This window comes from Leopardus geoffroyi, chromosome C1 (genome assembly GCF_018350155.1).
Source record: "Leopardus geoffroyi isolate Oge1 chromosome C1, O.geoffroyi_Oge1_pat1.0, whole genome shotgun sequence".
In the NCBI taxonomy this organism is placed as follows: Eukaryota; Metazoa; Chordata; class Mammalia; order Carnivora; family Felidae; genus Leopardus; species Leopardus geoffroyi.
The window spans coordinates 19888483-19913638 of NC_059328.1; the positions used below are offsets into that span (position 1 = coordinate 19888483).

A 25156-nucleotide genomic window follows, 5' to 3' on the forward strand; every position below is an offset into this window, starting at 1 on the left:
GGGGGGACAGAGAGAGGGAGACACAGAATCCAAAGCAGGCTCCAGGCTCTGAACTGTGAGCACAGAGCCCGATGCAGGGCTCGAATTCATGAATCGTGAGATCATGACCAGAGCTGAAGTTGGACACTCAACCAACTGAGCCACCCAGGTGCCCCTCGCACTTCATTTGCTGATATATATCTCTGAAGTAATTTTTAATCTGCAACAGTTCCACCTTTCTTTCCCTTTTTTAAAAAAATGCTATTTATTTGTAAAAACAAACAAACAAAAAAACCCCAGCGCATTTGTCCTATAATGTTTCCCAAGTCACAGAAGATTTGGCTGATTGCTTCCTGATGGTGTAGTTTAACTTGTTCTTCTGTCACTTGTATTCCAGTAAACTAACAGTTAGCTCTAGTGGCTTGATTATATTAGGTTTAATGGTTTTGGCAGGAATAACTTATTGGCAATGGTGCTGTGTACTTATTACATTTAAAAGTTTTTTAACGTTTATTCATTTTTGAGAGATGGAGAGAGACAGAGCACGAGTGGGGGCAGGGTAAAAAGAGAGGGAGACACAGAATCCAAGCAGGCTCCAGGCTCTGTGCTGTCAGCACAGAGCCCGACGCGGGGCTCAAACCCATGGACAGGGATATAATGACCTGAGCTGAAGTCAGATGCTTAACTGACTGAGCACCCAGGCACCCTTGTGCTGTGTACTTATTATTGAGGCACATCTGGAGGCACATAATATTTAGTTAAAACGTTGTTACTGACTGATCTGTCAGTCAGGGCTCTTGGCCTGCTCTCTTCATTACAAAATTCCCCATCAACGTTTAATCTATTAGTTTGAGCATCCACTTATGATCCAGCATTTCATTAAATGGTACAAAGAGGTAATTTTATTTTTTAAAATATATTTTTAAAGCTTTTATTTATTTTTAAGTAATCTCTACTAGACCCAATGTGGGGCTTAAACTCACCACCCCAAGATTAAGAGTTGCATGCTCTGCCCCACCTCCTGAGCCAGCCAGGTGCCCCCAAAAGGTAATTCTCTAAGTCTGTCATTCCTTTTTGCATTCATTACTTGGAATTCTTCCCTAAAGAAATTTTCTTCATTCATTATTTGATATTCCTGAAATACAGTTTATACAAGACAGGATAAATGCTTGGTTTCTCTTATGTATGTTTATAATTTGCCTGAACTCCTTTGTGGAACAAAGTGTGGAAAAAAAGGCAGGCAGAACAGTGGCGTGGAAAGAGCCCAGGCCTTGGACTCCGACAGCATCATGATTCCATCACTTGTTAACCTGTGTGACCTTGGGCAATCCCTCTGAGTCTCGGTTTCCTTAATTGCAAACTGGGGATTCTGATCTCTAACTTCTCCAAATCTTTAGTAGAATCATTTCCAGGCCTAGATCAAGCAACTCCTTGTACCGGAAGTAAAATGTATTCATTGTAGGAAGCTTGGAGGATGCAGATAAACACAAAGAAGGGAATATAAGCCTTGTGAAAAGCATCTAACACATGCCTGGCATATCGCAGGTCTTTTTTTTTTTTTTTTTTAACTTTTTAAAAAATATTTATTTTTGAAGGAGAGACAGAACGTGAACAGCGGAGGGGCAGAGAGAGAAAGAGGGAGCTACAGAATCCAAAGCAGGCTCCAGGCCCTGAGCTGTCAGCACAGAGCCTGACACAAGGCTGGAATCCACGAACTGTGAGATCATGACCTGAACTGAAGTTGGACGCTCAACCAACTGAGCCACCCAAGCGCCCCTAGCAGGTCTTAAAAAAAAAAAAAAAAAAAAAAAGGTTTAATTAAAAGAAAATTTTAAAGTAAACTCTATGTCCAATGTGAGGCTCGAACCCATGACCCCAAGATCAAGAGTTGCATGCTCTACCAACTGAGCCAATCAGGTGCCCCCATATAGCAGGTGTTTTTGACGACTCAGGCTTGCTTCTCAGGGGCTCCGTGGTAACATCCGCTTGGAAGAGAGTAAATTTAGTCAGGGTGATTACAGCCTCAGCCCAAGAAAATCTCAGCAAGAGTGAGAGAGGGGGCTGCAGGGAGGGAGCAGGAAGTAAGTTCCTCTGGTCTTCTGTCAAGAGCTAGTGAACTGAAGTTAGGCAGGTCTGCCACAAACTTGCAGTGAGATCCTGAGAAAGTCACTTGACCTCCCAAGCCACAGTTTCTCTTCTGCAAGATGGACATTATCAAGGTCAACCTGCCAGAGTTGCTGGGAGTCATGTGTGTGGACATGCGCACGCCCACCTCAGTGCCAGCCATTGGGAGGTGCTCAGGAAAGGAGTGGTAGCCGGATCTGAGTCTAGGAGCTCCCTTTCTGAACTTCCCTTAAATGTAAAGTCACTCACGAATTGTCTCCTGTCACTGAGGGGCTGTGTGAGGCGTGGCTTGGAGCCCAGCTTTGTCCTAAAAGTGCAATGTTGAGTTGGGTAAGCCTCTTCCTCGCTGGAGCATGGATTCCTCCACTTGTGAAATGGCTAGATCAGGGGTCCCACTCCAGATGTCCCCAGGAGCAGGCTGGTAAACAGAGAGTGAAGTGGGAGAGAAGCTGAGACAATAGCGTTTGGTGGGGGCTGTGGCTATCTAATGAGCTTGCCTTATTTCAGAAGGGCTGCCACTCCCCCTGCTGATGGTTACAAAACACGAATGTGAGCCCAGGTTGCCAGACTTTTAAAAAGGCTGGAAAGCTATATTTTTAACTTTAAATTAAAGCTATGGCAAGTTATTGGAGTTATTCAGCAACCTGGGTGGACCAAACAGAGATGTAAAGCAGGGTTAAGAACATGGGCTCTACGGTAAGAGATGTTCGTGTGCCAGTCCCACCATTTAATATCTGTGTGTCCTTGAACAAATCATTTAGCCTCTCTGTGCCTCACTTTTCTTATCCGTAAGATGGGGAGGGTTATTGCACCGTCTTCACTCAATTGCTGTGAGGGCGAGATGAGCAAAGATGGGAATAGGGTAAAGTTAATGAGGAATCACCTTGGGTACAAACTTTAAGGGGGACACCAAAAAAAAAAACTCAACAATTAAGAGACCCAATATTTAAAATAAATTGTTTTTAATGTTTATTTTTGAGAGAAAGAGAGACAGAGCTCAAGCGGGGAAGGGGCAGAGAGAGAGGGAGACACAGAATTGGAAGCAGGCTCCAGGCTCTGAGCTGTCAGCCCAGAGCCTGATGTGGGGCTCGAACTCACGAACCATGAGATCATGACCTGAGCCAATGTCGGACACTCAACCAACTAAGCCACCCAGGTGCCCCATCCTGTCTTCATTTTTAAAGTGAGATGGCACACAAGGAGAAAACCTATCCCACCGCCAGGCCCAGTGGTTCAAGGGTAAGAGACAGCAAGCATTTGACTTTGTTCACTGACATATTACCAGCACCTACAATGGTGCCTCACATGTGGTAGGATATTAATACATGTTTGTTGAATCACACACACACACACACACACACACACACACACACACACACACACAGAGAGAGAAGGGGATGATACATGTCAAACCTTAGAACAGGGCCTGGCACCAAGTAGGTGCTCAGTAAAATAATAATGATGATTATGGTTGAGAAGATGATGTCATTGTCTGTGGGCCTTGTCCCGTCTTCAGGTCAGTGGTAAAGCTCATGTATCTGACAGCCAGAATGGATCATTTTTTTAACCCCAACATGACAGAATTATCTTCAATAATAATCATGAAATAAAACAAATAATAGGGTGCCTGGGTGGCTCAGTCAGTTAAGCATCCGACTTCAGCTCAGGATATGATCTCCCAGTTCATGGGTTTGAGCCCTGCTTCAGGCTCTGTGCTGACAGTTCAGAGCCTGGAGTCTGCTTCCCCTTTTGTGTCTCCTTCTCCCTCTCTGCCCCTTCCCCACTCGAGCACTGTCTCTCTCTCTCTCTCTCTCTCTCAAAAATAAATAAAACATGAAGAAAAATTAAAACAAAACAAACAATAATGACCAGAAGAGAAACACAGTAAAAATTTCCTTTTATGGACTTCGTATTACACACTCAGACTGATGAAGGCTTAAAAAATAAATAAATAAAAATTACAACACAAAAGAAAAAAAGTAATGGACCAATAGTTTTTAGGTACAGAAAGTTTTTTTGTTTTTTACAAAAAGGAACATGCACACACATTGCCCATGAAGTGCCTCCAAAGGAGGCAGCCGGGCAGGGTTCAGAGGAGGATTTGCACAGAGCGAGAGAATTGTGGTCACTCGAGTTTCGTTCCTTTGTTTTTACAATCACTGTTCCACCACTGTTGGCTTCACATCTGCTGTTTGCACACAGGGATGGGGGGGCTCCTGAGGTGAGCCCCAATGACTCTGACCTGCTATGAACTTGCCAATTGAAGGCATCTGTTGGGGCCCAGTTGTGTAGTTGGGAGCTCTCCAACTTAGCTTTCACGTAATATAGATTATTTCTCAAAGATGAGGTAACGTAAATGTACTAATCTGAAGCCTACATACATAGTATACTCTTAAAACTCGTAATAAGCACAGCAATTATTTAGAACTTAGACTGACAGAAAGATCTCTTCAGGAGGGAGGATTTTATCACCAACGTTGTGTAGAGTTGCCAAGGCATGGTGATAGCAATAAAAAGCAGACCTACCCGGTTTCATTAATGTTTTTAAATTCTTCACAGACAATGCACGCCTTATTTCTTGCACATGGAAGATTCGCCACCACCCTTACCTGATTCACCTCAGCCCCAGGCCACCAGTTTTCCATGTCTCGCTAAGAGAGTCCCAAAGGCCCTTGCAAAGCTGACACTCCACTATTTTCTCATTCTGGATCTGCAAGCTATTTCAAGCTGTGTGACCCTGGGTAGTTCAGGTAATTTCTCTAAGTCTCGGTTTCCTCCTCTGTGAAATGGGAATAACCCCAACCTGTGACTTATCCCTGTAAGAGCTCCATGAGGGAGGGTGGAAGAAGCCTTTTTTTTTTTTTTTTTAATTTTTTTTTTCAACGTTTATTTATTTTTGGGACAGAGAGAGACACAGCATGAACGGGGGAAGGGCAGAGAGAGAGGGAGACACAGAATTGGAAACAGGCTCCAGTCTCTGAGCCATCAGCCCAGAGCCCGACGCGGGGCTCGAACTCACGGACCGCGAGATCGTGACCTGGCTGAAGTCGGACGCTTAACCGACTGCGCCACCCAGGCGCCCCGGAAGAAGCCTTTTTATAAAAAGGGAGGCACTGCACACAGGTGGCAGGTGGACCCGTGGCAGGCCTTGATGACAAAGGCGATGACGTTCCTCTGAAGTTACACAGAAGTCGTTCTTACATTGAGGATCTGAGCGAGGGGAAGGGGATCCAGTGGGTGCTGAACTTCGCAAATCATTGAGCGTGACTTTTTCCTTTTAGGAAAAGGCTCGCTCCTCTTGGTCCAGCAGCAGAGAGCTGATCACAATGACCCCAGCTCCTCTGTGCCTGTAATGTGACCCAGCTGGATGGAGCATTTCCCTTCAGGGGGTAGGTGGCTGAGGTAAAAGCAGAGTGGGAGGAAATGCTTATGCCAGCTGGCTCTTCTCTTCAGAAGCATCCCCAAATTAGCTTACCTGCTTGTTTAACTGTCTCCCCCAAGAGAATGCAAGTTCCTAGAGCAGGGCTTGACAAACTTTTTTCCTAAAGAGCCAGCTAGTAAACATTTTAGGCTTTCCAAGCCATATGGTCTGTGTTGCAACTACTCGACTCTGTTGTTGTAGTGCAAAGCAGGCCTAGATGGCGTAAATGGAGCATGGCTGTGTGCCAATAAAACTTTATTTGTGGATCCTGAAATTTGAATTTCATATAATTCTCACATGTCATGAAATATTTTTCTCTTGAATTTTTTCAATCATTTAAAGATGTAAAAACCATTCTTAGCTCGCAGGCATGCAAAAGTACTAGATCAGGGGCGCCTGCGTGGCTGAGTTGGTTGAGCACCCGACTCTTGGTTTCGGCTCAGGTCGTGATCTCAAGGTGTGTGAGTTCTAGCCCCGCATCGGGCTCTGTGCTGACAGTGCGGAGCCTGCTTGGGATTCTTTCTCTCTTCCTCTCTCTCTGCCCTTCCTGCATGCATGCTCGCGCTCTCTCTCTCAAAATAAAGTAATAATAATAACACGTCAAATAAAAGTCGGTCAGACTTGGCCCATGGGCCCTAATTCACCCACCCCTATCCTAGAGGGCAGACACCCTCTCTGTCTATTCCTTTGCTGTATCCCCAGTGCCTGCCACATAGCTGGTGCCCGATAAGTACCTACTGATGACCTATGCTTCCTCTTCTGTCCCTCGACCTCCGAGTCCTTTTCCACACTCTCTAACAGACAGGAGCAAGCTTCTGCATCCCCCCTAGATTCCAGGTCAGTGGAGGAGACTACTGGCCAATTCTCCAGCAGCCTTGGGGCTGTCCCATCTGCAGGCGCTTGTCCCTCCTCTTCCTTTCTGACCACCACATCTTTAGCCTCATTCTTTACCAGCCTTGTGATCACAGTCATGCGACTTCCTTTAAACTGAAGTCTCTTCTCACACCAACAGAGAGTCCACCCCGTGAATCCTCCAAGTCCGAGTCTCCTGCCCTCCCCTCCTTTGCCCAGGGCAAGAATTAGGGGGCAAGAGAGATGGGCTAATTTCTATTGAGCACCTTCATGTGCCAAGCACCACACAGATCTTTACTGCCCGATATAACTTAATACTCACAGCCACCCCTTTTACAGATGTGGAAACTGAGGCTATAGGGGTTCACTAAATGCCCAGAGTTACACAGCTAGGAGGTGGGAGAGCTGGGATTAGAGCCCAGGTTGGTGTGGCTCCATTCAAAAGTATATTTTGAGGGCTTGCAATATGCCAGATGTATCCAGGGATACAGCAGTAGACAACGCAGACAAGTCCTGCCTCATGGAGCTTTATTCTACTGGGAGAAACAATAACACAGGTAATAGGCAATATGATTGTTGGTAGAGGCATGCCATTAAGCAAGGATAGCATAGGTGATGCCACTGATGGGGAGCTAGTTTAGATAGGGCCAGCTCTCTCTGGAGAGGTGACATTTGAGCGGAGGTGTGATTGTAGTGAGGGAGCGAACTCTGAGAGCTGGGAAAAGAACACTCCATGTGGAGGGGATGGCAGGAACAAAAGCCTGAGATGGGAGCTACCTGGCATGTCAGTGAGCAGTCAGGATGCCTGGTAGCAGGAAGGCAGTGAGCAAACGGTAGGAGAGGAGATGCCCGAGGGAGCAGGGGGCTGGGTCCTGGGGGGCCCAGCAATCTTTGGGTTTTGTTCAAAATGTGACTGGGGAGCCACAGGAGCGTTTCAAGCAGGGGAGTGATGCCACCCCCATCCCCCAGACCTGGATGAGGGAGACTAGAGACTCCACCCCCTCACCTGTTCACCACTACCCACTGCCTGTGCCCCGTCCACCCCTGCGTCCCTTTCTGGGCTTACAGTGTAGTGAAGTGATCAAGAGCACTGGCTTTGAGTCTGAGCACTGGGTTCCCAGACCAGCTGCAATACTTACCAGCTATCTGACCACCGGCAATCCTGTCCCTCTGTGCGTCTCAGTTTTCTCATCTGGAAAATAGGGATAATAATTTCTATCTCTCGGTGGTGTTGGGATGACTGCGTGAGCTCTCGTCCATAAAACAGCTCCAGGCAGGCCATACTGTACTCTCTCAATAAGCCCTCATGGCTGGTGATTATTATTTAAATTCTTAGCCAAGCTCTGGCCTTTTGTAATCACTTGTTAAAGACAACTACCATTATGATTATCCCTCTCATTGTGTTCCACCTGCTGCCCGGAGACACGGATGCCAAGACCCTCCTCTACTGAAAGGCTAAGAAAGAATATGGACAGACTGTCCTCCTGCGGCATTGCCCTGTGCTCTGCTCTTGAACATTGTAGCAAACACATGCTATATGTGCAAGGATGCATTCGAAAGACCCAAAACCCAGTCCTCAGCCCCTGTAGTTCACCCCCCTGCTCCATGCCAGAAAAATCTCTTCAACAGGATACAAAATAATAACCTCACTTGTGTCCAGCAAAGCCCTTTCATGAGTCATTCATTTAACAAACACCTCAAGTGACCGCCCAGAACAGCCTGTTCTAACCCCATTATTATTATTAATAATAATAATAATAGCTAGCATTTATCCACTACTCAGAGTGCAGCATTTCAGAGCATGGGGTTGCATTGCCTGGGTCTGAGTCCTGCATTTACCGTTTCATACCTAGATGATTCCAGAGTATCACTTAGCCTCTCAGAGTACCTACTATGTGCCACATAGTGTGCCAGGTGCCAGGAAGACCATGAAGAACCAAGAAAACGTGACTCCTGCCCTCTCAGAGCTTACTAACCAAAGAGCCAAGTGTTAAGCAAATAATCACAAAAACACATGTAAAGGTACAACCTTGAGAAGTATCCATTGCTATGAGTGTGTGTAACAGGAAGCTAAAGGAAGATGTCCTGGAGGAAGCGATTGTGGAGACAAGCTGGTCTGAAGAAGAGCAAGGAGCAGCATGTTCCAAGGCCCTGCGGCAAGAGAACTGAAGGAAAGTCAGTGTGGTTGGAGTCTAGAGGGAAATAGTGAGAACTGTGAGCTGAGGCTGTGGCAGGATCACCGCCTTGTAGGTGCTGGTTAGGTCTCCACAGCTCTGTGCTGAGTGACTGCTTCACTAGAACGTAGATAGGCAAGCCGACCTGCCCAAGCTGCCCAGGCAGGGCCCGGGTGTCTTCCGGGCTTCCCTTTTCCAGAATGACCCACCACTGCCTTTCCAATACCCTTGGGAGAGGGACACAGGAAGTGAAACTTATTCACAGAAAAGCACCATCACTACTCAGTCCTCAAGTGGAGATGATGCACTTGATACGGAATCCTTTCCTCTAAGAAGGGAAAGGAAGAGGGCCAGGGGTCCCGGGAAAGGGGCAGACAGAAGACAAAATGACTCCTGCTTTCCCCTCACCTCCTCTACTCCTGCCCATCTACTCCATCTCCCTCACCCAGTCTTTTGCCCTAATGCTCTGGGTCTCAGTGTCTCTTCCCGACTTGTGGTCAGATATTTGGCACCTGTGTGTCATCTGTTCTGTACCCTGAGTAGGACTACTAGCTGTAGCAAATCAAAATACGGGACGCTCAGTTAAATTTGAATTTCAGATAAACAGCAACAATTTTTTAGTCTAGGTAAGTCCACATTTTACAATGTTAGCCCAGAGCAGCAGGTCCTGGGGCATTGCAAACTGGTTCCAGGCAACTGAACTGACACCTACACCGATGTTAATAATGGCTGCCATCCCCTGGTCCAAGCTGCCTCTGGTTTAGCCCCAGCCTTTTCTCATCGGGGAGGTGGAGAGTGAGTGAACAAGAGAACAAAGTCTGGGCCCATGCTGCCAGAGTTGTCTCTCAGCTCTGCCATTTTCTAGCTATGCAACCTCAGAGAGAGATCCCTTCTCCGGGTCTGAGATGCTTAACTTCTGTCCTCAGTTTCCTCATCTGTACCCTGGAGACAGTAACAGCACCTACCTCATAATGTTGTTGTGAGGATTAAATGGGTTTAGACAGGGGGCGCCTGGGTGGCTCAGTCGGTTAAGCGGCCGACTTTGGCTCAGGTCATGATCTCACGGTCCGTGAGTTCGAGCCCCGTGTCGGGCTCTGTGCTGCCAGCTCAGAGCCTGGAACCTGTTTCAGATTCTGTGTCTCCCTCTCTCTGACCCTCCCCTGTTCATGCTCTGTCTCTCCCTGTCTCAAAAATAAATAAAATGTTAAAAAAAAAGTTTTTTTTAAATAAATGAGTTTAGACAGGTAAAGTGCTTAGAACAGTGCCTGTTCCATAGTAAGAGGTTCATATTAGCTGTGATAGTCTATTTAACCACACCAGACTGAATGTAAAATCCACGAGAACAGGGACTTTGTTTTGTTCATTGCTATATCCTCAGCATCTAGAAGCAGTCCTGGTATACAATATATGCTCAGGAAGAGGGCCTGGCATGTAATGTATGGCCATACGTATTTATTGAATTAAAATGAATGTAGTCCTCAGCATATACCTGAAAGATTTGCATTATAATTCTTTCACAGATAAGGAAACTGTGGTTTAGAGACATAAAGTGAGTTGGTTTCCCAATGTTAAGCAGGTGATAGGGCTAGGATTCAAATCAAGATCTGTTGGGTTCTGGAGCAACTGGCTGGCTCAGTCTGTAGAGCATGTGAGCCTTGATCTCCGGGTCATGAATGCGAGCCCCATGTTGGGTGTGGGGCTACTTCAAAACAAATTTGTTGGGTTCCATAGTCTTTTCCACTGAAAACTCAATAACGTGCTACCCTGGGAAAGTCATGGAATAAGGGGAACATCTGGATTTAGGAGAAATCCTCATACACTTTGATTTTTTTTTGTTTATTTTAGAGAGAGAGAGCGAGCGAGCACAGGGGAGGGGCAGACAGAGGGGGAGACACCCCTCACTGCCAGCGAGAGCCTGACTCGGGGCTCCATCTCACCAACCCAGAGATCAGGACCTGAGCCGAAATCGAGTTGGACGCTTAACCACCTGAGCCACCCAGGCACCCCAAGAACAGATCAGGACTTTAAAAACATCAGAGTGTAGAGGTGCCTGGGTGGCTCCGTTGGTTAAGCGTCAAACTCTTGATTTGGGCTCAGGTCATGATCTCCCGGTCATGGGATCGAGCCCCATCTCGGACTCAGCACAGAGCTCGGAGCCTGCTTGGTATTCTCTCTCCCTCTCTCTCTCTCTCTTTCAAAAAAAGAAAAAAATTCCTAGTCTGCCTAATCTGTTCTTGACCAGTGGTGTGACCTTGGGTAAATCACCTCATCTTTGGGAGGCTGTTTTATGGTTTGTAAACTAGGTGGTGGTGACAATTCAAAGAAATCACAGGTCGATAGAGCTGGTTCACAGGTTTTGGATAAACAATCATTTCCATCCCCCTGCCTTAGAAGAGCTTTGCAAATAACTGGCCATTCTTCCCCACCCATGAAACCTGCAAGCCCATCCCTCCACGGCCTCACCTGTGAATAAATCTCACCACACCTGGACCCCTAACAGCTCTTTAGGTGGAGGCTGAATCTCTCCAAGAGGAATCCTTCTCCCTGGCCTTTTACTCCAGGTGCAGCCCAAGTGTCTGTCAACCCTGGGAGTCTGGTCCCTGCCCTCCTCAGAGTGGGCACAAACACAAATCAACGCGGAGCTGGGCCTGAAGCTGAAGAGATTCTGGGGAGACATGGCTTGAAAGAGGCCCCCTCAAGCACAGATTACAAAAAATGCGTATTAAGAAATCACCCCGGGGAGGCTGTGGGTACTGATGGTGGCAACAGAAGAATAGGAACCTACCTGGAGCTGGGGCGCTAAGATCCCCAGGGCATCCAGTGTTGGCTTCCGTGTAGGGGGATCTCTAGGGCCTCATGAGGTGAGGGCCTGAGAAGAGTGGGGCCCGGGCTCTTTTCAAGCCTCTGCCTGGGTCAGGCCCGGGGACATTGTGTGTGAATGAGTGCGTGGTGGTGGTGGGGGGGGGGGGGCGGTGGATGGGGGCTAGGGGAACAGGGGGTTTCATTCCCTCAGGAGGGAGAAGGAATATCTGGGGCACGATCCCAAACTAACAGATGAGGGGAAACAGATGACCCTGGCGTGGTCCGTAAGGAAGGACAAGGTTTGGGAGGGAGGAGTCAGGAAGGCCTCTTCTAAGGCGTAGCAGAGCACCGGCCAGGGGCTCGCGGTAGAGGCGGGGCCAACGCTCCCGCGCGCCGGGGGCGGGGGTCCGCTCCGGGAAAGCCGCGCCGCGGGGGCTGGGGCGGGGCTTAGGTGGCCCCGCCCCTCGCGCAGGTAGCCAATGGGCGCGGCGGTGCCGGGTGACGGAGTGAGCCGAAGTGCGAGTGCCGCGGCGGCAGCGGCGGCGGGCGGCCCTGCCCGAGCGTGAGGGTCTCGCCGGGGGGCGGGGGGCGCGAGGGCGCAGAGCCAGGGACCCTGGGACCCGGGAGGCGGTGCGGCCCGGGCCGCGGGAGGAGCGCGGGCGGCCCGGCGGCGGCGCGATGCCGCTCGCCCAGCTCAAGGAGCCCTGGCCGCTCATGGAGCTGGTGCCGCTGGACCCGGAGGTGAGTGAGCGGGGCGGAGGATGGGCGCCGGCGGGCGGCCGGCGAGCCTGGGTCCCCACAGGGGCGGGGCGGCTTGCGGAGCCTCTGCAGCCTGGCGGGCGCCCGCGAGGGCGCGAGTGCACTCCGATCACTTGCCTTCTCTTCGGCTCCACCCGCCCCCTCCATATCGCGCGCGCGCGTGTCCGTGTGTGTGTGTGTGTGTGTGTGTGTGCGTGCGTGTGTGTGTGCGAGGGACAGTTCCTCCAAGCGCCCAGGACCCCTTTAGCCTGGAGAGAAGATCCCGCGGGGCCGTGAGATCTGCCCACCTCACCCCACACACCTAGGACCCGTACCGGGAACTGTCGGAGCTTCCACTATCAGAGCAGATGGGCAGGGCTGAGGTGCCAGATGTCTGGGATTCTCCAAGAGAAGAGGGTCATGGGAACCCCACTTCTCCTTGACGTCTCCCAGTGCCGTACCCCAAGAGCTCCCGCGTCTCCGCTGCTGACCCTAGCAGGATTACCCCTCTTGACCCTTGGCAGTTGTGGAATGTGGGGTGACACCACCGTCTAGGGCTGAACTTGGTTTTCTTTGCCCCGAGGCTAGGGCCAGAGGACACCTGTATCCCCTACCCCAGGCTGTGAAGAGAGTGGGGAAAAGCCCTTAGACCTTGTGAAGATTTTCCTGGAGTCAGGGAGGACCTCGGTGCCTGCCTCCTTTCTTGGGAGCCCTCGCTTAGGAAGGGCTGGGCCCCTGGGGCATTTGGCCTCTGTCACCTAACCTCTACCAGAAGCAGCTCCTGCCCTCCTCTGAGGATTCTGTGGTGCCAGGCGCTGGGATGCAGAAGGCCAGTGCTTCCTGTGCCCATTGACCCTCAGGGTCAAGGTCAAGACCCTGAACCAGCAGATTGAGAAAACTTTCCCCCTCAGCCTCATGCTGGGAAGGAGGCAGGCGACACTCCTTTTCCAGAGGGGATGTGGGGGGTATACTGGGAGGGTGTGAAGACCTCAGTGAGCCCAGGAGCCAACGTGATTTTCTCCTGGCTTTGGTCCCTAGCCCCTGCCTAGCTGCACTCCTCTGCCTTCTCTTACCTGGGGCAACCACCAGGTACCCTGCCTCTCAGGGCCACAGGTTGTGATCAGACTGAGGACCCCAGGTCCTCAGCACCCCAGGTGTCCTACCCCTTTAAAGGGACGGTCATGGCTGACACTGGCTATTGGAGGGTGGGCGCGGCAGGATTAGGTAACCAACCTGAAGGTGCAATTTGGAGTAAATTGCTCTGGGATCCCTGCCATGGGGTTTTTACAGGCCCTGCACGACTCTCGGAGGTTCTCTCGCTGACTCACCCTCTGAGGTGAGGAACACTGCCCTCTGCAGTACCCCCCCCCCCCCCCCCCCCGCCGCAGCCCTGGGGTATAAGGGCCAGGTTGGAGGGGGGGCGCTCCGAGGTGGATTCCTTTGCCCTGGCATGCCCCTGAGACTTAGGCCTCCCTAGAGGAAGGTAGGCCGGGAAGGACTTAACCCAAGGACTTACCTTGGGTTATACTAGTAGGAAGGCAGACACCCAGCGCAGGGCACTACTTCCTGCTTCCCTTTGGGGAATCCTGGGGCAGGGGCCAGCTTAACCAGGATTAAAAAGGAAACTCAACTCAGTTTTGAGTACTACTGCACCTGAGCTCTGTGAGAGGCGAAGCCTGGTTTGCTTCCTAGGATTGGGGGGGGGGGGGTCATGATTTCTCAGAGTTTCACCTTGGGAAGACTGTGTGACCCTCAGTCGGTCCTTAGCTTCTCTGCACCTCTGTTCCTCCAGTGGCCAGGGCTGGGTTCTAGCTTCATGCTTCCTGGGCCTGAGAGGTGCAGAGCCCTGGGCGCTGCTGCCTCTTCTCCCCCTCCCCCACTCCATGGAAGTGCCAGGCGACTGGGTGTTATTGTTTGGGTAATAGGAGCCATGGGGCAGCCAGGGCACCGGTTGGACTGTTCTCACTGGAGAACAGGGCCTCGCTGTTCTTAGCCAGGTGACATGTAAGTGATATAGTAGCCTGACCTACAGGTACAGACGCTCCCACCAGCTCCTGGCCAGGAATGAGGCAGGCAAGGGGCCGGTGGGGGCATTTGGCAGAGGCTTGGGATCTAGACTGCCCTGTCCTCCCCATGACGCTGCCGAAAATGGGCTGCTGGGAGGCAGGGCCTGGCCCAGGTGGAAGTGTGGGTGAGGATTCTGCCCGGGCCTTCCCTGGCCCTGCTGAAAGCAGTAACCTTGTGTTTAGGCCCAGCCCTGCTGTGCACAGAGCTTCCGTGTGTGCCACCTACCCTGCTTCACTTATGTCACCTCATTAAAATAAAATAATTCTTGAAACAACTTCTCAAAGTAGGGATTATTGCCGGGCCTGGCTGGCTCAGTCAGTAGAGCATGCGACTCTTGATCTCAGGGTTGTGAGTTCAAGCCTCGTGTTAGGTGAAGAGCCTCTTAAAAAAAAAGGGGGGGGATTATTACCCCCGTTTTCATATGGAACAGCTGAACTCGAAGAACTTGCCTGTGAATTAATGCAGAGACAGACTGGGAACCCAGATCTCTCACTGTCTTCCACCAAGTTTTTTTGGGTGGGGGTGGGGGTGGCAAAGTTGGGGAAGGGCTGGGATCACACTGGCCCAGGTGGAAGGTACTCCAGGAGAGGCTCCGGATGTTGGCAGACTCTCCATGTCCCGCGGGGCCTCTGTCCAGCCTTTTCGGAGGGCTGGTGGTGCCAGCCAGCCCTGGCACCTGGCCCCCAGCCTCCAGCAGCGTGCAAGGCTGCCAGTGCTGGGCTCTGAACCCAGCTCCTGGGGCTGCTTCCTGCCTGTGGGGCACGTGCTGTCTTTGTCCATCTGCTGCCCGGCCTCTCCAGACACTGCCCTGGGCCCCTCTTCTCAAGGCAGAGCTGCTTGCGTGGGAAGGAAGGATGCCTTTTGGAATCCATCTCTGAGTTCTGGGGAGGGGGCACAGTGGTCTGGGGGCCTTAGAGCACTCCTATGAGCAGTGCTCTCTGAGGAAGAGCAGGGAGAGTGGGAGAGGTCAGAGAACCCTTCTTATACCAGATGTTTTAGACGAGGTCTTTCATTAGTATTCTGCAAGGTCAAGATCATTGTCCCCTTTCATTCATTTACTCATTCATTCAGCAAATATTTATTGAGTACTGTCACGTGACAAGTTCTATGCTAAGCAACAGTGTGGCTGTGAACAAGACAGACCTGTCTTCGTAATACAGATGAGAAAACTGAGGGTCAGAGAAGTGATATGACAGACCCAAGGTCAGAGTGTGTGGCTGGCAGAGCTGGGATTAGCAGTATGTCTTCGTTGCTGCAGAACTGTGTTCTCTCCACCGTCTGTGCAGTAGTAAGGCCAGAGAGGCACTTGGACCCTGCCTTCTCAGGACCCTGGCTCAGGGTGGGGGGGGGATACTCACCTGTGGTCTCTTTGCACTCCCAGTCCTTTCTCCAGGGCTGCCTATCCCCTTCTAGAAGACTTGTGCATCAGCTGTTACAGGCATGGGGTTCCATGAGGATGACACCCAGGCCAGAGACCCTGGGGCTGGAGGCAGCCAAACAAGGCCTGTGGGGTTCCTTGAATCATGCAGGATACTGCTCAGTAAGCCCACACTTCTGGGTACATCCATGACCTCATCACACCCCTCATTGGGGATTTAGGCTTGCAGCCATGTGACTTTGGGTTATGGCCCCATGTCTGTCACATGCTAGCCAAGGGACCTCATGTAAGTCCCTTAACTCTCTGAGTTCATCTGAAAAATAGGAGTAATAGACCCTGCTCTGGCCTTCTTGCTCTCTTTACTGAGCCGAGCTTTCATTTGACAAACTGTGCTCTGGACCCTGAGCTGGGTGCTAGGGAGGTAATGATGGATAAGCTATGCTTCTTCCTGAGTTAACCTATGGCTTGCTCGGTGCTGTGGGGCCCAGAGGAGGAGGAAAGGACTTGAGGCTTTGTGAACAGAGAAGAGGACATTGGAAGTGAGTCCTGAAAGAAGACCAGGAATTTGCCAAAGGGACAAAGCAGGAAGGGTTTTCTTGGTATTAGGAGCCACCATGAAGATGGCTTGGGGCTATGAAACAAGCTGGTCTTCTCAAGGTCCCAGGTCATTCAGTTAAGCTCAAGAAGAGGGCCCAGTAATAATAATGGCTATTGTTTGTGAACCAGTTATGTGTCAGGTGTAGATATTTATAGGCATTATTTTGTTTGCTTCTTATAGCCACCCAGTGAGATACATTACTTTTATCCCCATTCCACAGATGAGGAAACTGAAGCCCTGAGAAATGAAATAACCTCAGGGTCATGCAGCAGTAGAAGCCAGAATTTGAACTCAGAAGGTCAGGTTCTAGAACTCACATACTAATCACCTGTGTTGGGCAGTTGGGATGATGGCCTTGGATGTCATGCCAAGAAGCTGGGTCTTTATTCTATAGACAGTGAGAAGTCATGGAAGGGTTTGGGGCCTGGTACATAGAAGGTTCTCAATAAGGAATGAATCACCAAGAGAGTTGATTGCTCAAGTGCAAGGGTCACAGTTGAGTTTTAAGAAGGATAGGGGTTTGGAATGGGGAAGGCAGGGGGCTGGTGTGCATGTAGGCTGTTGTGACCATCTGTGGATTCCACATTTCCATAATTGTGGAATTATGTCAAGAGTCTAGAATGCTGGGTGAAATGGAACTCAATATATAAATGCACCGTGCACCCCACCCCTCCTCCCTGGCCCTGATCAACCCAGCCCTCTCCCCAGGTCGCTGAGAGAGGACAGCATGTATATGTATGTGTGTGTGGAGGGGCCTGCAGAACAGTGGTCCCTGGGGAGGACTGGGGACATTAAAGAGGCTCACGGGGGCAGGATGTCCTGGGAGCGGCAGGGAGGAGCTGCTCCAGGAGCAGGGAGATTATGTAATGGACAGAGCACAGCTGTGCCTGCTTCTGCCAAGCAAAGCCACAGCTGCCCTGTGGACCCAGCCCCTGGCTCCAAAGTCCTGACCTGCCCTAGGCTGGGTCTTGCTACCGGTAGGAGCCTCTGTCTGCCTCACCACACTTTTGCTTGCCAAGAGGGGTGGGGACAGCTCCTTTCTGCTTCCCAAGGCCTGGTTACTCACCTCATATCACACAGGAAAGGGATGGGCTGGGTTTGGTGTACCCCTGAGGGCGAAGTCTAGGGGATGGAAAAAGCAGGACTACCTAGAAAGTGGCCCATTGCCCACCTCTCTACAGGTAGCTCCCCCGCTGGGGTGTGGGCTCCTTTTCAGCAGACCTTTTTTTTTTTTGAGCACCTCCTGGGTGTCAGAGGCCAGATTTTGAATCCCCACTTACCAGTTATGAGACCTTAGGTGCCATCATACGCCCCTCTGAACCTCAGTTTCTTCTTCTGCCAAATGGGGCCGGGGCCTACCTCCCAGGTCATGAGGATTTAACGGTACCACAGGTGTGAGGCAGCGAGCCCAGGGCCTGGCATGTGGCAGGGGCTTAGAAGAGAGCAGCTGTTAGCACCAAGTCCTAATCTCTGTCCTCCCAGGACTCCCCGTTTATTAGAAAGGGCGAGCCTATGTGTAAATAGTCCCTGCAGCGTGGCACATGGTACAGTGAAGGAACGCAGGGGCACAGTGGGGCAGCAGCAATTCTGCCTGGCAAGGACAGGGAAGGGGTCCCAGAGTGGGGCAAGGACAGGGTAGCTACTATCTCCAGGCTGGACTTTCCCAGACTTTGTCCCCTTACATCCCTGCAGCAATTCTGGGAGGTGGGTGTGACTATCCCCATGTTACAGGTCAGGGGACTGAGGCCTCTTGCTGTTGATTATTTGGTACAGAATCACGCAGTTTGTCTCCGGCAGAGCTGGGAGCCACACACGTCCTTTCCTTCTCACTGGGGGGAGGTGACATTTAAGCTCAGTCTTCAAAGATGAGGGGTTTGCTAGGTAGAGAGCACAAGGGAGGGAGGATTGGGAAATGCTGGTGAGGGACTGTCCCAGGAGGGCACTTGATACCTGTGCCCTTACAGTGAAAATGGAGGTGGAGGGCCCCTGCCTACATGGCCTCCCTAGCTACTGGGGGCAGCCATGGGCATGGGTTCTGGCAGGGTCTGTTTTCGCTCTGTCCCACACTGGTAAGTCCTGGTAATGTTTCCCTATCTCCCTTTTCTTTTCCAGAATGGACAGGCCTTGGGGGAAGAAGCTGGACTGCAGCCGTCCAAGGTGAGGACCAAGGCAGGCACCCTGAGCAAGGGACCATTTGCATGGCTTTGGAGGAGGAGGGAGGCCTGCCCAGCTCAGCCTTCCTCTCTGGTCCCACGGAATCCTCGAGGTGACCCTGTGCACAGAGATCACTTGTTCCAACCTTCCTATTTCTGTCTTTCTTTTTTTTTAAGACTTTATTTTTTTAAGTAATCTCACACCCACCGTGGGGCTTGAACTTACAATTTCAAGATTAAGAGTCACATGCTCTACCGACTGAGCCAGCCAGGTGCCCCTCAACCTTCCTATTTCTTAGGTGAGGGGACTGCGGCCCAGACAGGGTCAGGAGCAGAACCCAGGCTAGAACTCTGGCTTCTCATTACTCAGGCCACTTCCTTGGTTTATTCACTCACAGAAGTAAGGAAAGGGCTGAAGGGGTGATGGGAGAGGCTCAGATCAGCTGGGCTTTCATGAAGGCCTGGAATCGTCTGGGTATATGGTGCTGGTACATGAAGGAAGGGAATCTGGTGGCCATCATGTCTAACCAGGGCCCAGTGCCTGGCCTGTGGCCCATCGGCCATTTCTCTGGGTTCCCATCTCCCAGCCCTAGGCTGGTTCCCTCACCCCTACTATCTTTGCTTCCCTGGGCACCTCCCTTTAGCCCTTCAACCCCTGTTCCTGGTTTTGTGTGTTGACAAAAGCACCAGGGGCTGGGTGACAGTTGTGTGACCTTGGGTGGGTCCTTTGTGCTTTCTGGGCTGGGCTTTCTCATCTCTGTGCCCAGTTTTCAGGAGCTGTGAGGTTCCAGAACTACTGGCTGGGGTAGGGGTGCTTTGGAAGTTGCTTGGGCAGGACAGAGGATGGGTTCTGGCAGTAGAGCAGACCGTTCAAGTCCTGGTTCCACCCTCACCATTTGGCCAGAGGTCTTCTCCCTTCTGAGTCTCCGTTTCCTCATCTGTAAATTGGGGATAATGGTATCTACCTCACAAGAGTGATGGGAAGGACAGATGAGGTAGTAACTGCCTGGCACACTGATTTCAGCACCAGCAGTGTGAGTGAGCACTCAGCTTCAGTTCCCTCCAGTGGCCACACCCTCTACATCTGGGTTGGCCTGGGCACTACACCTGCCATAAGCTTGACCTTTGAAATAGACTCAGGGCTGGTCCTGATGTTTGTCTTATCTCATCCTCCTAAGATAAGGGAGCTGAGCTTCCCAGGATAGGGCAAGGTAAGATCAGTAGGCTCCTTCCCCCTCCTCTGATGGTTACTGTGGCCACCTTGGCCACCAGAGGCCAGACCAAGTGGTAGGGGACTGGGTCCCTTGGTTTGCCTCGGCCCCACGTCTGGAGAATCTCCTCCCACAAAGTAGCGCTTGCTAGTTGCTTAGTAACAAAATGAAGGGGTTCAAAGAAGAACCAGGATGTTCAGATCTTGGGGCTTAAGTTCTGGGGGTTGCAGAAGAGCTTGCAGCTTTGGGGGAGCAGGGGGTAAGTATAGCTTCTCACCTCAGGAGCTAGAGGGACTTGTTGGGAAAGAGTGGGAGCTTACCCCGCCAGGTAACCTACGTTTGATCCCAAGCCTATGACCCTTGCTCTCTGGCAGAAGACCCTGGGATGGGAAGAGAGACAAGGCTGGAGATGGATAGGCAAGGAGAGCTTTGAATGCCACTTTAAGGGATAGAAAGAGCTTAACCCATACCAGGAGCTTTGCGTTTAGTTTTCACAACACCCCTGATACAGAAATTGTTACCGTCCCCATTTTACAGATGAGAAAATTGAGGCCCAAGGTCACATAGCTGGTGAGCAATGGAGTCAGGTCTTGCTTGACCACAGAGCTCACACTTCTCCCAGCCCAGAGAACGCTGCGTGCTGAAGAGGGGGCATATTGGATCCCTGTGATCCCAGGTTTCACCATTTCCGGGCATCTGCTTCATCTATCTTTTCTGTTTCCCCTAGAACCTCACAGTATCCCCATTGCCCACTTCTGGGCTCCACACACCAGGGGGCGCTCAGCCCGTGGTCAGGACCTCATCGCTTTGTGCAGTGGAATGAAGGGGCAGCAGGCCAGTTTATCCTTTGCTTCATCAGACTTTTGATGCACCTTGCAGCGGCACTAGGGGACCCTAAAATGAGGTTAATACCCCCAGCCCCAGGGAGCTTGCAGACTTAGGGAGAGGATGGAGACAGGAAAGCTGTATGGTGGGCACTGTGATGGGGAAGAACATGACCGTAGGCACAGAGAATCTCCATTCTGTGCCAGGCCCCATTTTGGGCACTTTCCAGGTACCCACATTTCTCCCGGTGACATGGTAAGATGAGCACGTCCTGGGGAGGCCAGCCAGGGGCATCTGCGCTCAGGGCTGAGCATGGACCACATGGATGGTCACTGCTGTGTGTGGCAGAGGAAGGAGAGTTGTGGTGGGCTGTAGGGCACCAGGCCACCTTCCCTGCAGAACTGGCACTTGGCCGGGCCTCGAAAAGCAGGATTCGGCAGCGCCAGAGAGAATCGGGCCTTCCAGGCAGAGAGGAGACGAGAAGAGGCACTTGGGAGTCAGGTGTTCTGAAGTCAGAATCCTGCCCCTCTTTCTTGTTTGCTGCAGAACTTGGGCAAGTGATTTGCCCTTCTGAGGGTCAGGTGCTTTTCCTGTAAAAGAAGAATAGGGTCCACCCCTCAGGGCCACCTGGAGGAGGGAATGTGACATGGCATAAATTAATCCCACAAAGTTTGGTGTGATTGTTTTATTCCTTAAAGATTTTATTTTTAAGTAATCTCTACACCCAATATGGGACTCTCACTCACAACCCCGAGATCAAGAGTTGCCCGCTGCACCAACTGAGCCAGCCAGGCCCCCCAAGTTTGGTGTAATGCGTGTTTATTTTATTTATTTTAGGCAGAAAGGGGGATTGGGGTTTTAGCAGCCATAGTATAGACAGCAGTCTAGGGCAAGAGCCCCAGGATCCCTTCCGCGCCCTTGCGCACCTGGTGCCCTCAGGCACACTGGGGCTCCACTCACCCTCCCTCCCTCCATGACAGTGGACCAGGCATCCCAGGCCCCCTCCCCCGGCTATCTCCGGAGCTGGACCCCTTTGAAGCGCCTGCAGGTCTATTTTGAGAGCTGAGCATTTCCCCCCTCCCCTCCTCTCTTCCTGTTTATGAAACCCTGATCCATCCCGGATCCCTCATGCTACCCTGGCCGGAGCACAAGCAGGATGTGACTGTGGACTTCGGGGAGCCTTGGAAGCCTCAGGTGTTGGGGGGGAACTTCCCTTGGACTGGCCAGGGTAGGCTAGCCCACCCTCCCAGGTCCTGGAACCACGTGGCTGGGCTGTGTCCCTTCGGACTGCCCAAGGGAACTCTGCCGCAGGAAGACTGCCCATCTTATCAAGGGAGAAGTCCTGTTTACAACATCCCTTTGTCTTTGTGGCCCGCTTTATTTGTAACAGCCTTCCGAGGGTTGAACATTTAGCTTTAACCTCTGCTTTACAGAGGGGGAGACTGAGGCTCAGACAGGGAAGTGAATTTGCCTGGTAGCACTCAGCTAATGAGTGGACAGTTCTTAACTTCCTACCCTGTACTCCTGGCCTCAGCCTCTTCATGCTGGTGCCTCTCTACATGGAGTGTCTTTTTTTCCTCTTTTCTGCTTGGCCAACTCCTATTCATTCTCAGGGTTTAGCTGGACCGCCCTCTCTGTGGAAGGTACTTTGGGACCTCACCCTAGGCAGATAGTTACTGCCTCTGGGCACCTACAGCACCTCCACTGCAGCCTGAGAGTTGTGTTTTGTTATATATTTTCAGGAGCTGCCTGAGAACAAGGCTTGAGTCTGTGCCCCTCCTCCGATTGGCTTCCTGGCTTGGGGACCGAGCAGGAGCCCAGTATCTGTGAGCGATGCCCAAAGGGGAAATAGGCTCGCAGGGAGGGTGATAATGAAATGCTTGAGTGTAGGCTTCAGTCCCCCTTTCTAGCTATGTGGCCTTGGACAAGTCACTTTCTGAGTCCAGTTTTCGCATCTCTGGAATGGGGTGACAGTATCTCCCTCGGAGCTAAGGCACAGGGCCTGGCAGAACCCATACCAGTAGAGGCTGAAGGAAAGGATGACCCTGGTGCAGTATTTGCTCAGTTTGTAAGGAGCATAGTTCTCGTCGTCACTCATGCCAGGCCTGGCCCAGTGCAGCAAGGCCACCTGGGAACTGTGGCCCCCTCCTCACCTCCCCAGAGGCCTGCTAGGAGGCATAGCCAGAGCTATCTGTCCTACCAGAGGGGGCGGGCCTGGGAGGCCCTGCCTATACTGCCAGCCGGGGAAGGGACTGTGGGTGTCCGTTACAGCCAGAATTGGCAGCTGGGCTCCAGCTGGTGGAGGGAGGCCTGGGGTGGGGACCCTAGGGACCAGGGATCAGGCCAGGGGGCTCTGGGCTTCTCTCCCAGCTGCCCTGTGGGAGGAAGTAGATAAGAGGAAGTATCTATAGGGGGGAATGGGGCAGGGACCAAGGGATGTGGTCTGGTGCCTGTCCTCCCCCACTCCTGCCACCAGAGGCCTCACAGCCCCAGCACATACCCTTCAGCGAAGGCAGCTCTGAGACTGTTTCCTTCCTGTTGCCCCTTCCTGTACCCTGCTGGCCAGAGTCTTCCTTTGCTTCTGAGGGATTTGAGGGTTGGTAGGGGGCCCAGCTGGCTCTGGCCCAGAGCACTTTGGGGCTCCCAGGGCCGTCCCATCCTCCAGACCCCTGCCTGCAGAAGCTGGGTGCAGCGAGCTGTCTGTCTAAGGAGACGTCTTTCACAACCCGCGGCAGGCCGTCATCAGGCTGTCGTTGGAGCCCCTTTGAGGACTGGAAGGGGAAGTCCGTGTGTACGTGGGAGCGTGTGTTTCCACATGTCTGTGGAAATGGTTTCCGATCATCAGCCTGTTTATATTTGTGGGCGTGCCAGTTCCTGTGGGTGTACTGGTGGGACTGGTGCGGCCAGGCCACGTGGAAGGGGGCTGGGCCTGGTCAACCCCTGCCCTACTGCTACCTGCTCCTTCTCTCAGACTTCTGTGAGGTCCTTGCTAGGCCCTTTTGCCCACCCCCACCCCACCCCGCCCATCCCAGGGCCCTGGACTGGCGGGCTTCTGCAAGGCAGGTCTGGGGGCGGTGCTGCCTGTGCTGTGGGCTGCCACAGGAAGGTCACTATGGGGGGAAGAAGCTCCTGCACTCTGGGCTGGGGCATTCAGAGTCTGTGGCCTTGCTGACTTCTGCCCCACATTCTCTCAAGGGGATGTTTGCAGGTGCTGGGATGCCCAATGTGTCGCTGCCTCATTGCTTTGTGACTTTTATCTGTGTTCTAGTCTCCCCTCCTTAGGATCAGAGGAGTCGAGGAAGGATTTATCCCTGGGCCCCCCCCCGGAGTCATGGGCTTGGGGTCTACAGTGTCCCCTCCTCAGCAGGGGAGCCTGACCCATCTTCTGTCCCTCCTCCCTGCAGAGGGGGAAGTGAGAAGGAGGGGGTCAGGGACCCTGCCTTCTGGGCCGGGAAGGCTGAAAAAGCAGAAGTAGACGAGTAACAGGGCCCTCTGGCCACCGGCTTGAGCCCCACCATGCAGACCCCGGCAGATTTCCCCAGGGTTGAGAGAGACTCACTCCCCTGTCCCAGAAAGGTGAGCAGAGGGTTGGCCTGCCTCCAGCAGCGTCTGTCACCATGACCCTGGGCAAGGAATGGGTTTGGGAGTGGCTTTGTCCCCTGGGGTTTCCGGGTGACTGCTTCTGTCCCGAGGGAGTGTTCTCAGAGGCGGACAGGCAAGTGGAGGCTCAAACCTCAGGGCGGGGTGGGCAAGGGTTGCTGTGTGGCTTTGGCTCACCTCAGCCCCTCTCTGAGCCAGGCTTTCTGCCTGTCCCACACAGGGTTATACTCAGGGGCCTGATTAGCATGCAGCTTCTTAGAGCTGCAGCTTTTGTGACTGTTCAAAGTCCCCTGAAGATGGGGCTGTGTCTGTCAGGGTCTAGACCTAGAATGGGAAGTCCCTGGACCGACCCCAGTACTGAGGGAGGGGGTGGGCTTGGATGGGCAGGGCATGGCTCTGACTGACTTACCTGCCCACCCTTTCCTGGCACTTGAGGCCCGCTGACCCCAGGCCAGGCAGTAACTGGAGGAAGGATTTGAGTTTAAGCCTGCTCTGCCACTGGTTCACTTTCGGCCTGGGTGAGTCACTGTCCTCTGGGCCTCGGTTTCCTGTTTCTGAAATGGGGATAACAGCTTTTGGGAAATTTGGATCAGAGTCAAAGCCATCGGATTGCGTTCAGGAGATGTTCCTCTCAGTCCACTATCTTAGTCCAGGGCCCTGGCATAGGAAGAGACCTCAGAGGTGTGTCTGCCACAAATGTTGGACTGTCCCCCCCCCCCCCCCCCAGCGCTGGGTGTTTGCAGGTGATGTCTCTGTACCTCTTTTCCCACCCCCTGGCAGACCAGCAAGAACCCAGAGCTCTGCCATTGAGTCCAGGGTCTGACTTTCTGCATGTCTTTCCTGCCTGTGTGTATGGCTTGGGTATCTGTCAGTCTACTTGGGCCTCACTGTCTCTTTCTGCCACCCACCTGCTTCTGTTCCTGTTTCTGTCTCCATTTGATGAGTGCCTATCTTCACCTGTTGGGTACATCTCACATGTCGGGTGCCTGTTGGGTTGTGTCCCCTTCTGTCTCTGCCTGTTGAGTACGTGTCCCATCTGTCTCCACCTGTTGGATGCAAGCCCCCATCTGCCTCTGCCTGTTGGGTCCCCATCTGTCTCTGCCTGTTGAGTTTGTATCCCCTTCTGTCTCTGCCTGTTGGATATGTGTCCCCATGCACCTCTGCTTGTTAAATATGAGTTCCCTCTGGCCTCTGCTTGTTGGGTACTTGTTGGATATGTATTCTTCCTACCTCC

At 52.1% G+C, this 25156-nt stretch overlaps 1 protein-coding gene and 1 long non-coding RNA gene across 6 annotated transcripts in view; one reads left to right on the forward strand and one right to left on the reverse strand.

The window, feature by feature from the left end:
* RPS6KA1 (ribosomal protein S6 kinase A1) overlaps positions 1–25156 on the forward strand; it is a 53425-nt gene that overhangs the window by 1790 nt on the left and 26479 nt on the right. For 2 of the 5 annotated variants that reach the window (XM_045476196.1, XM_045476199.1), the window contains exons 1-2: positions 11904–12093; positions 18246–18290. In XM_045476196.1, coding sequence (XP_045332152.1) covers positions 12031–12093; positions 18246–18290 — 108 coding nt within the window. In that variant the 5' untranslated portion in view covers positions 11904–12030. Of the gene's footprint in view, positions 1–11903; positions 12094–18245; positions 18291–23726; positions 23899–25156 lie in introns of those variants that run through there. The other 3 variants (XM_045476200.1, XM_045476197.1, XM_045476198.1) reach the window with 2 other exon arrangements.
* LOC123597418 lies at positions 6056–11757 on the reverse strand. The gene is made up of 3 exons (XR_006712115.1): positions 11336–11757; positions 8406–8527; positions 6056–7568 (listed from the first exon to the last, which is right to left on the reverse strand). It is a non-coding gene; the product is annotated as an uncharacterized LOC123597418 (long non-coding RNA).